The following is a 12,893-nucleotide window of genomic DNA, read 5'->3' on the forward strand; positions in this document are numbered from 1 at the left end:
GGGGGGGAGGCTTAAGGACAACCCACCAAACAACAAATTACTGATCCTGTGAAGCAGCTCACTTGTTTTCAGAGGTGAAAATAAGTGAGCTGCTTCACAAGACCAGTAATTTGTTTAGCTGTTTGGTGAGTAGTTTGCATACCCTGTATCTTTCCTTAACTATCTTTCTTGTGTGGCTAATATACAGTTCTCTAGCTTTAGCCTATTTTAAATCTACACAGATTCAGAAGAGTCCCACAAACACTGTCATCCACCTGTTACAACTGTCCCTGATCTTTTTGTTTAATATCAAACTATGTCGTACAGATATTCACCACCATGCACTTTCTGTCACTGTGACAGTACTTTATTTTTAATAGTTTCTGTATGGTGTGTTCTTCTTTCTTCCAAATATGGGCACAATTTTTGTATACTTGCTTGACATCCTACTGTCCAGACAGATCCAATGTCTTAAAATGTTTTTAGCTCTCGCTTGCTATCTTTGTTCATAAATTATGTTTAACAATTTATACCTGTAATATTCTTTATTGTTTGGTGGTTGTAATTGTTGTTACTTTAGATGACTATTTTTGTGTCTTTTACCCTTTAACAAAACTGTAATAACAATAAATAAAAGATGAAAACATATACTTTAAGTATATATGCTAAAGTGGTCTGAGGACTTGCTTGCAACTGCTCCACTTTTTATGTTATATCTCTTGGGAAATTTAATTGAGTTATTCAGTGTCAGTTTATTCTTTTATCTTGTCTTTTCAAGTTAAGATATTGATACATTCGAAACTCATCAATTATTGCCAGCCTATACTTCACTGTCCCTTTGTACATAATTAAAACTAAATAGCATTAAAAAATGTAACTCATAATATTCAGTTTCAAAAGAAATAATAAAGTATTTGAGAGCCATAAAACAGATGGAAGCAAATAATTATCACGTTGTTCACAGTTTAATATTACAAGCCAATCATACCCATTTCATAGGGCAGATGGTTGAAAGGGAGGAGGGTGCTGCTAAATTACATTTTGTCATGGCATGCTTAATAATTGTTATTTTTTCAGGGTCATTGTCAAGGACAAGACATGACGATAAGTCAATTATTATATGCAAAGTAGTTATAAAATTTTATTGTAATCAAATAGGAAACTTACAAGGATGTCATTTTTCGACATGGTCTCCTTGTGTTTCAATGCACTTGGTCCATTGTTGTACAAGCTTCCTCATGCCCTCATAAAAGAAGGTTCTCAGTTGAGATGTGAGCCAGGAATGGCTGGCTTCTTTCACTGCTTCATCTGAGGCAAATCGACAGCCCCTTAATGCCTAATTTGGAGATTATATGCCACTTCGTCAGCAGCTAATTGTCTGTCTAAGAGAATCATTTCACGTGAACGCACAATGGTTTCTTCATTTGTGGCGGTAAATGGTTCATCGTGTGTGACGCTTGTATGTTCATTTCGGAATTTTCTCAATCCATTCATGGACACTATGTTGTGGCAAAACATTGTTCTCGTACTGTACCGAAAGTCTTCGAAGAATTTCGGCCCTAGATACGCCTTCTGACTACAAAAAATGGATCACTGACCGTTGCTGTTCTTTGGTGCAAATAGACAGTGGAGCAGCCATGATTAACAGCACGACAGTGATAACGAAACTAACATAGCAGTTTGATAATTGCAAAGATATAACAACAAATAAACAAATCATGCGTCATCAACGTAAAATAACATTACTACCAAAATTAACAAAAATATAACTAAATTGTGAATAATAAGTGACTCACCATGTAGAATTCATAAATACACACATCACAAAAAGTTCAGTGTCACCTCGGTTCCAAGAGTTCCAGAACCTGTACAGAAAACTGGAATAGAGATCAACATAAACATCATTTCTGCCCTTTTTATTGCTCATGAAAACCATGCATTGCATGTTGTATCACCATACAACGAGACCTTCAGAGGTGGTGGACCAGATTGCTGTATACACCAGTACCTCTAATACCCAGTAGCATGTCCTCTTGCATTTATGCATGCCTGTATTCGTCGTGGCATATTATCTACAAGTTCATCAAGGCACTGTTGGTCCAGATTGTCCCACTCCTCAACGGCGACTCGGCGTAGATCCCTCAGAGTGGTTAGCAGGTCATCTCATCCATAAACAGCCCTTTTCACTCTATCCCAGGCATGTTCAATAGGGTTCATGTCTGCAGAACATGCTGGCCACTCTAGTCGAGTGATGTCATTATCCTGAAGGAAGTCATTCACAAGACGTGCACGATGTGGGCGCGAAGTGTTGTCCAAGAAGACGAATGCCTCGTCAATATGCTGCCGATGTGGTTGCACTGTTGGTTGGAGGATGGCATGCACGGATTGTATACAGGCATTATGGCGCCTTCCATGACCACGTGCAGCATATGTCGGCCCCACATAATGACACCCCAAAATATCAGGGAACCTCCACCTTGCTGCATTCGCTGGGCAGTGTGTCTAAGGCTTTCAGCCTGACCGGGTTGCCTCAAAACATGTCTCTGACGATTGTCTGGTTGAAGGCATATGAGACACTCATTGGTGAAGAGAACGTGATGCCAATCCTGAGCGGTCCATTCGGCATGTTGTTGGACCCATCTGTACCACGCTGCATGGTGTCATGGTTGCAAAGATGGACCTTGCCACGGACATTGGGAGTGACGTTGTGCATCATGCAGCCTATTGCGTACAGTTTGAATCATAACACAACGTTGTGTGGCTGCACGAAAAGCATTATTCAACATGGTGGCGTTGCTGTCAGGGTTCTTCTGAGTCATAATCCGTAGGTAGCGGTCATCCACTGCAGTAGTAGTCCTTGGGTGGCGTGAGCGAGGCATGTCATCGACAGTTCCTGTCTCTTTGTATCTCTTCCGTGTCCAAACAACATCGCTTTGGTTCACTCTGAGATGCCTGGACACTTCCCTTGTTGAGAGCCTTTCCTGGCACAGAGTAGCAATGCAGACACGATCGGACTGCGGTATTGGCCGTTTAGGCATGGTTGAACAACATGGGCCATGTATCTCCTTCCTATGGAATGACTGGAACTGATCGGCTGTCGGACCCCTTCCGTCTAATAGGCGCTGCTCATGCATGGTTGTGTACATCCTTGGGCAGGTTTTGTGACATCTCTGAACAGTCAAAGTGTCTGTGTCTGTGATACAATTTCCACAGTCAACACCTGTCTTCAGGAGTTCTGGGAACCGGGGCGATGCAACTATGTTTTTGATGTGTGTATAATGGATGGTTCCATCTCAAATTGTTTCATTTCAGTACAGTTTCCTGCTCGAACCTCACTGATATTGATAATATTATTTGATCACTCCCACATGTCTATGATGAACATCAGTAAAATGTAACATTCGTCGAAGCAATACCAGCCAAGACATAGTCACTCATTTGACTGTATGCGTGACTTTGCGCAGATCGAGTATGAATTTCTGGGGACTTTGAGCTGTTATGTTTCAGGCAATATTTTGTTGAAAGAAATGAAATTTGGCTGTCTTGTCTAACTTTATATGTTCTATCCCTTAGGGATTAAAGATATGTCCATAACGAAGGTGAAACTTGCCGCGTAGTAACCTGACAACACAAGGTTATCAGATGTAAAGTTTCATTTATTTACCACTTTCCAGTACTGAACAAATTATGTGCAAAGTTGACGATTGTGTGAAAAGGTCAAAACTGCGGTATTTTTAACCTGATTTTGCTAAAATCGACACACTATAAAACCTCTGAAACTGGTCTCATTAGGAAATTCATGGTTTTAAGTACAAAAGATGGATTTGATTATCCAGTGCATGCTAAAGTGCTACATAATTTGAATCAAAGTTGGGTGTGAATATCGCAGCACGAAAAAAATTTAAATGTTGGTTTCTTATGTCTTGTAGAGTAAATGCATGCTGAACATGAAACTTCATAAGCAATAGGGTGGCAGCATATGGAGGTGGAATACAAAATTTCATTCACCAACTATTTTCCAATATCTACAACTTTGTCAAAAATATGACTGTTTTAATGAAAAGGTGAAAATAGGGTATATTTGACACTTCTTTTACCAATACTGTTTTCTATTGAAGTCTTAATACCTGTCTCATTCAAAACCATGTGCTTTAGCCCCCCCCTCCCCCCCCCACCACCCCACCCCCTCCCTGACCCCACCCCACCCCCCCAAAAAGTGGATTTGACGTCCAGCATGAGTCGCAAAAGCGGAATAAATCTTTTTGTATCAATATACACGTATATGGCAAAAGGAGAAATCAAAGAAAGGAAAAACTTTCAAGAAGAAAGATGACAGAAAAACAGTATGGTTGCCTGTACAAGGAAACATAATCAATGTGTACTGCTTGACCCAAGCTCAGTTTGTATCAGCAAAGTTTCTAATGACGCAATACATTTTGTTTCCAGAGTATTTAGTGCGGCCATGCTAAGACTGGAATTAGTGGAATTGTTACTAGACCATTACATCGCCTTTATGTATGATAATGAATGCTGCATTGGCAACATTGCCGGTATTGACATATCAAGGGAACAAAATGATACACTGGTATTATTTATGCATCTCCAAGGCCTGGCTCGTTCATTTATTGGCCCAAAAGACAGGATGCTTGTTGGGTATCAGAACACTACCTCATTTCCACACTCTCTGTTTCTTCAGCATTATCACTGGCTAACAGTATCAATTTCTAGAAAATGAACTACAGAAAGTAGCACAATCATTTCAAAAAATGTGAAGTTCTAAGCTAAGAAGTTTAAAATCAAAACTGATATTACATTTGGCTTGCTGCCTATGTGAGATACTCCACAGATTTGCAAATCAGAGATAAAGTTCTTAGCAAATAGCTTTGTAAGCAGAGAGGTACCAGCACAAGGCTTTGGCATCTAACTTAAGAAACCAAATTACAGGCTTGGGAACCTAGATGATGATACCCATCTGTGGCTGTTATTGCACAGCTATTGGGCATACCCCCAGGGCAGTGAGGTTGGCAGTTCATGTTCTTGAACTGGTAGTGACAGTGCCACCATGGACCAATGCAGTATGTTACATGTCAGTTTAAAAATTTAAAAATACAGGCTACAAGCAACAAAACACGAACAAAAGGTTGGTGCAGTGTAGCTTGTTGCCGCAGTACATTCCCTCAAATTTGTCCATCATTTTCAGGTATTGTTAGTGCACATTGGAAAATCAAATGTGATTTTCTGAATGCTTGAAAACATTCTTATTCCAACTGTGATTAGTTTGAAATCTGTTGTAGTAAACAGATTTTCTAAAAGTGAATTGAATGTGTCTATTTTTGTAATTTTTACAAAAATTAAGTTTGAAGTGATGTTGTAGACATATGGAATATGAATATGTTATATTGGAAAACCTTGCACTGCTTAGTTGTTGTATGCAGAGTTTCACGTTTATCATGCCTTTAATTAACAAAATATACCTAAGAAGCCAACGTTAAAACATTATTCACAGTGTGATTTTTCCGACTATTTTGCTTCAGTTCATGTAACATTGCTAGCTCATGTTGAAAATAAAATCCCCTATTCTAGCATGGTTTACATCTACATCTACAAGGATACTCTGCAAATCACATTTAAGTACCTGGCAGAGGGTTCATCGAACCACCGTCACAAATCTCTATTATTCCAATCTCGTATAGCACGTGGGAAGAATGAACACCTGTATCTTTCCGTACGAGCTCTGATTTCCCTTATTTTATCTTGGTGATTGTTCCTCCGTATGTAAGTCGGTGTCAACAAAATATTTTCGCATTCGGAGGAGAAAGTTGGTGATTGGAATTTCGTGAGAAGATTCCGTCATAACGAAAAACGCCTTTCTTTTAACGATGTCCATCCCAAATCCTGTATCACTTCTGTGACACTCTCTCCCATATTTCGAGATAATACAAAACCTTCTGCCTTTCTTTGAACTTTTTCAGTGTACTCAGTCAGTCCTATCTGGTAAGGATCTGCACAACAGTATTCTAAAAATAGGACGGACAAGCGTAGTGTAGGCAGTCTCCTTAGTAGGTCTGTTACATTTTCTAAGTGTCCTGCCAATAAAACGCAATCTTTGTTTAGCCTTCCCCACAACATTTTCTGTGTGTTCCTTCCAATTTAAATTGTTCGTAATTGTAATACCTAGGTATTTAGTTGAATTTACCACTTTTACATTAGACTGATTCATCGTGTAACCAAAGTTTAACGCGTTCCTTTTAGCACTCATGTGGATGACCTCACACTTTTCCTTATTTAAGGTCAACTGCCACTTTTCGCACCATTCCAGTATTTCTTCTAAATCATTTTGCAGTTTGTTTTGATCTGATAACTTTATTAGTCGATAAACGACAGTGTCATCTGCAAACAACTGAAGACAGCTGCTCAGATTGTCTCCCAAATTGTTTATATAGACAAGGAACAGCAAAGGGCCTATAACACTTCCTTGGGGAACACCAGAAATCACTTATATTTTACTCGATGACTTTCCATCAATTACAACGAACTGTGACCTCTCTGACAGGAAATCACAAATCCAGTCACATAACTGAGACGATATTTCATAAGCACGCAATTTCACCATGAGCCGCTTGTGTGGTACACTGTCAAAAGCCTTCCTGAAATCCAGAAATACGGAAATGATCTGAAATCCCTTATCAATAGCACTCAGCACTTCATGTGAATGAAGAGCTAGTTGTGTTTCACAAGATCGATGTTTTCTAAACCCATGTTGACTGTGTGTCAATAGACTGTTTTCTTCGAGGTAATTCATTATGTTCGAACACAATATATGTACTTAAAACATGTACTTTCAAATGAGACTGGTTTTGAAGCTCTAGTAGAAAACAGTATTTGTGAAAGAAGTGTCGAATGTGCCCTATTTTCACCTCTTTGTAAAAACTGTCATCTTTTCAATGAATCTGTACATTATTAGAAAATAGTTGGTGAATGAAATTTTGTATTCAACATCCATGTGTTAACAACTTACTGCGTATTAAGTTTCATGTTCAGCATGTGTTTATGGCATGAGATATAAGAATCCGAAGTTTACATTTTTTCATGATGAGCCCAGTTTGGAAAGTTTTATAGCAGAAGTTTGGCAAAATGAGGTCAAAAATTACTGCTTGTTTGTCCTATTTACAAAATCGTCAACCTTGTACTTAATTTATTCAGTATTGGAAAGTAGTACATAAATGAAACTTCATATTGAGCAACCTTGTGTTGTCAGGTTGCTAAATGCTAAATTTCACATTCATCATAGTCATACCTTTAGACCCTGAGAGATTAAAAAGCCAAACTTTGAAATTTTTTCAGACAATGTTGACTAAAATTTTGTGGCTAAACATGGTTTGTAAAATTATTTTGTTATTGTTCGTAACAGAGTGCATAACATTGTATAAGATGGCCAAATTTCATTTCTTTCAACAAAATATTACCTGAGACATTACAGCTTAAAGTTCCAGGAAATTCATGCCCAGTCTGCGCAAAGTCACACGTGGAGAGCAAGTGACTATACCTTGTCTAGTATTCCTTTCACAAATGTTAAACTTTGCTGTTATTCATTGGGGATATGCAATTTCCATTTGGGAGGACGATGGTTCAATCCCGCGTCCGGCCATCCTGATTTAGGTTTTCCGTGATTTCCCTAAATCGCTCCAGGCAAATGCCGGGATGGTTCCTTTCAAAGGGCACGGCCGACTTCCTTCCCCGTCCTTCCCTAATCCGATGAGACCGATGACCTCGCTGTCTGGTCTCCTTCCCCAAACCAACCAACCAACCTATGCAATTTCAATTAAATCCATGATGGTCAAACAGAGACACCTAGGTGAGTTGTGTTCTTTGGTTATTGCAGCTTTTTCTGTCTCCTGAGGTAATATGACTGTTACACAGTGCAGTGTGCCGTTTTAAGACCTTGATGATATTGAGTGGGCAAGTTTTTGTTTGAAGGTTTTGCCCTCATCATAAAATTATTAAAACAGTGTGAGAAGTAAAGTAGAAACAGATTGGAACGTAAACTAACAGGAAGAAATAAAGCAAAGTAGATTTCATTTCGTGACACCATATGTTATCTTGGTGGAACTATATGTAACTCACTGGTCACAAACTTCAGTGAATGTTTTCTAACAGTGATAGAAAGGGTAGGAACTAAAAATGGGCCAGCTGTTGAATATGTATTAGATTAACTTAGGAACTTATTAGAAGATTATAACCACTCAACAAAGCACAAAATCGCTGGAAACCAAGTTTTTTTTTATACAAATCCATATGTGTCAAAGCTCTGCTAGGCAAACCAGACTGAATGCCACATATAAATATTACCAATTTGAGATGAAAGGTGAGTGTGCACCTGTCAGCTGGAGCAGAAAAAAATAGAGTAAGACTAATGTTCGCAGAAAAAAAAGATTTGACACTAGCTTCCAGAACTTTTAAAAAATCGTATGTTCACTGCATGCCAACTTTATTATAACCATATATTCACAGTCAGCATCCTCTTTGCTCTCAAAATGTCTGTTTTGTGCACACAAAAGTTTTTATTTATTTATGTATTTTTGGGTTCTGAACTGTATAAACTAACAGTTATTTATAGCTGAAGAAGCTAAGTCTGTACAAAACAATGAGCTGCCTTAATCAGTTCTTTCATTGCACTGCATATACAGTATTATCGAAGAAAGAAATAACAAGTGATACCTAGATAGTGTCTGTAGCTGTAGCCATGGTTATCAAGAGTGTGCACAGTAGAAATCCAAATAAGATTTATAAGTGTAATCCAGAAAAAGCCAACACTGTTGTAACCGATGCCAGCCATAAATTTGGTGAGAACTGCGTGAAATGCTCATAAGTGAAGAATGACTGATGGTATGCTGCCTTTCCAAACAAGTTGCCATGATACTTACATGTTATCTAGATGGTAAGCAGTTGCATATCTTGCTCTATGCCATCCTACTTGAAAGACTGTGTTTCCATTATTTTATCTGTGTCTACATGTACATCCACATCTGCAAACCACTGGGAACTCCATGGCTCTGGGTCCTACTCCTGGCACCACATATTTGGTTTTGTCCTATTTTATATGGATACCACATAGTTCTGGGATGGATGACATAAGTGTTTGTTGGGAACTTCCTTTGTTCCTCTTTGGCTCAGCTGTTGATAGTTGTATAAATAGCGAGCTTTGGTCCAGTTGTCATATTTTTGGCATTTGGTAAGCTTGTCTTTTTGTTTGAGAACCATTGTTAAACTTTCTGAGCCATCAAATTTCCTCAGTGTTGCCATAAGTTTCAATGTGAATTTAATGTACAAGTATGAGGAGTAGTTTTTAAAAAAATTCTTTATCCTACACCATGAACATTTCACTTTACTGTATTAATTCTAAACACTATCTTGTGGGCAACATTGGAAATGGTAAGCATTGTGAAAAATATATAATTCTTTGAACTATTCTTTCACTTTTATTATACTTTTATCTTTACTTCCCAGAAAACCATACTGTAAACCAACAATTAGTACATTACACGGAAGCATGCTTACAACCCATTTATAATTGTGGGTTAAAAGTATCCTTTTGTTTGTGCCTAAATGTGATAAAAATCAAGTGCAATTATATGTAGATTTAGTGAATAAAGTTTAGATTTTGGTAAACTAAAAGTTGGGTAAAATCTTCTATTGACAAAAGATAGGTAAATGTACACTACTATAAGTGTTAATATCTTTAATCATTTTCATTACTTTTCAGGTTGTTGCTCTAGTTAATGAACATCTCATAAGTGGGAAACTTTACATTGAGATGTTTCTACTCCCAAGCATACATGAAACAGCAACAAGAAGAGAGTGGTCTAGCCTTTTAATTTGGCTTCAGACTTTACATGTAAGTTTTATATTAGACACTCCATCTTTAAGGTATTTGATTATATTTAGGCATTTTGTGAAATTTTATTATTATTATTGTTGTTGTTGTTGTTGTTGTGGTCTTCAGTCCTGAGACTGGTTTGATGCAGCTCTCCATGCTACTCTATCCTGTGCAAGCTTTTTCATCTCCCAGTACCTACTGCAACCTACATCCTTCTGAATCTGCTTAGTGTATTCATCTCTTGGTCTCCCTCTACGATTTTTACCCTCCACGCTGCCCTCCAATACTAAATTGGTGATCCCTTCATGCCTCAGAACATGTCCTACCAACCGATCCCTTCTTCTGGTCAAGTTGTGCCACGAACTTCTCTTCTCCCCAATCCTATTCAATACTTCCTCATTAGTTATGTGATCTACCCATCTAATCTTCAGCATTCTTCTGTAGCACCACATTTCGAAAGCTTCTATTCTCTTCTTGTCCAAACTATTTATCGTCCATGTTTCACTTCCATACATGGCTACACTCCATACGAATACTTTCAGAAATGACTTCCTGACACTTAAATCTATACTCGATGTTAACAAATTTCTCTTCTTCAGAAACGCTTTCCTTGCCATTGCCAGCCTTCATTTTATATCCTCTCTACTTCGACCATCATCAGTTATTTTGCTCCCCAAATAGCAAAACTCCTTTACTACTTTAAGTGCCTCATTATTATTATTATTATTATTATTATTATTTGTGTGAAACCAATAACTCCCACACCAATTCTTTACATAATCGAACTCCCATGTATAAAACAGCTTCAGACATCAGATTACTGTAGAAATGAATTAACATGTTAAACATTTGATGTTAAGCTTGTGAAAGCTTTCACACATCTCAAACACTGGAAAATCCAGGATGGAATGTAACAACATTAGAGAAGGAAAGTTACTACTCACCATATAGCGGAGATGCTGAGTCGTGATAGGCACAACAAAAAGATTTGCAAAAGAGCGACACACACACACACACACACACACACACACAAGGCACACACAGAATCGAGCAAATGCAACTTGCACACACGTCTGCTGTCTGACTGGTCTGAGACACGTGTGTGTGGTGAGTAGCAACTTTCCTTCTCTAATACTTTCACACATCTCGATGTTTATGATTTACTATGAGCCGTACACTGATATAATTTTGCAGGTACATTCAGTGGTATATGTGGATACTAGAGGCAAAATGCATTGCAAAAGTAATAAAGTAAAACATCATGCCTGATGCTGAAGTTTTATTGGATGAACAGCAAAATGTAGTAAACAAGAAACTCTTTTCATTTCATTGTTTTGTGGGTATGTCAAAAAAGGAAAAATTTTGAAAATGTTTGCAATTATGCATAAAGTTTACCAGAACTTGCTAAGTACTCTCTTCCTCAAATACTTGACGAACATTGTGTGAGTAATTCACGTGCTGTGAATTACAGTGCCTCAAGACACATACACAATTTCTAACTTTTGTTGCCTCTAGAAGACATTAGACAGACAATGTTCAACTGGTGCCAGGTGACCATTTTAGCTATTTAGCGATTAGGATAAAAGTGATTTGCAGAAAGCAATAGATACAAGTAAACTTCTGCTGCATATCTTTAACTCAAGATACTTAGGGATCATGTTTGATAGTTTTTCATATATTTGTTATTTTGTGTGAGTCTGAATGTAGCTGTTCAGTGGACAAATTTATTAGTCATCTGTTTGTTGAATATAATGTTGTGTATAAGTAATATAGAACAGAATAAAGGTTTAAAGTTTTGTTATGTGCCTACTGCACTGATTGCCTCCCCAGTTTGAGAATATTGAGAAAATGAAATTTGAAAAATGGAAACGAAAATTTTGGAAACAAAATGTATTCCTTAGAATATATGATGTTAAACAGTACCTCAGCTGTTGGCAATCAATATGTTGCCGCCACGGATGCCCAGGAAACTGTTGGTGGGATTAGGTATAATATAAAGCAATTAGACACATACGAGGTATATTCAAAAACTTCTGGAACATTCATAATTTCGTGCCAATGCTGTTTTGGAGCGAAATGCAGTTGTTGTCTATAGCTATAATGCAGGGATTCTCAAACGAGAACGTGGAGAAATTTTTTTCGATTCTTAAACCGCAAATGTAGAAAGCAAAACACAATCCTATGAAAATCTTTAGTGTTGATGAAACAGGCTTGACAACTGTTCAGCATAAATGTAGAAAATGTGACGCTGTAAAAGGCAGACGCCAGGGTCACCGATTGTCATGTGGTTGCACGTGGTTCACTTGTAACTTTTTTAACATGAATGTCAGCACATGCCTGTGTTTAATGTGTAACTTCCATAGTTGTATGTCCAGTAGTTATTATTCAGTGCTGTGTTGACATTGTGTCACACAGTTTGTGAATTTAGAGATGGGAGAGTTAGAGGAACAATGCGTCTGCATTAAGTTTTCCATGAAACTCAAGGAAAACTTTACAGAGACACACAAAGTGATTCACAAAGCCTACGGTACCGAGTGCTTGAACCACACTCAGTGTTACAAATGGTTTAAACGGTTTAAAAATGGCTGGGTGAAAGTTAAAGATGACCCCCATTCAGGATGCCCTTTGACATCTACTGCCGAAGCTCGTGTTGGGAACATCAATGAAATTGTGCATGCCAATCAGAGACTGACTATCCATGAGATTGCGGAAGACTGTAACATTGCAGTTGGATTGTGTCTTGAAATTCTGACATAGCATCTTAGAATCCATTGTGTTGCTGCCGAGTTCCTGCTACGGTTCATGAGTCAAGACCAGAAAGACCTTCACCTCGCATTCTGTGAAGAGCTTTTGGGTCACGCAACTGAGAGACCTGGGCCCTGTGGACTCTTTTTCATTTCCAAAGTTGAAAATTGCATTAAAAGGACAAGTATTTGCAACGGCAGACAGGATAGAAGAAAATTCGCAGATGGCACTTTGCCTGATCCAGCAAGAGGCATACCAAGACTGCTTCCAGAAGTGAAAATGGGATTGGAAC

At 38.1% G+C, this 12,893-nt stretch overlaps 1 protein-coding gene across 1 annotated transcript in view; it reads left to right on the top strand.

The window, feature by feature from the left end:
• LOC124776461 overlaps window positions 1–12,893 on the top strand; it is a 93,761-nt gene that overhangs the window by 49,469 nt on the left and 31,399 nt on the right. Inside the window, exon 4 of the mRNA XM_047251470.1 lies at window positions 9,743–9,874. Within this exon, the coding sequence (XP_047107426.1) occupies window positions 9,743–9,874 (132 nt within the window). The remainder of the gene's footprint in view (window positions 1–9,742; window positions 9,875–12,893) is intronic.

Source organism: Schistocerca piceifrons, chromosome 2 (genome assembly GCF_021461385.2).
Source record: "Schistocerca piceifrons isolate TAMUIC-IGC-003096 chromosome 2, iqSchPice1.1, whole genome shotgun sequence".
Classification (NCBI taxonomy): Eukaryota; Metazoa; Arthropoda; class Insecta; order Orthoptera; family Acrididae; genus Schistocerca; species Schistocerca piceifrons.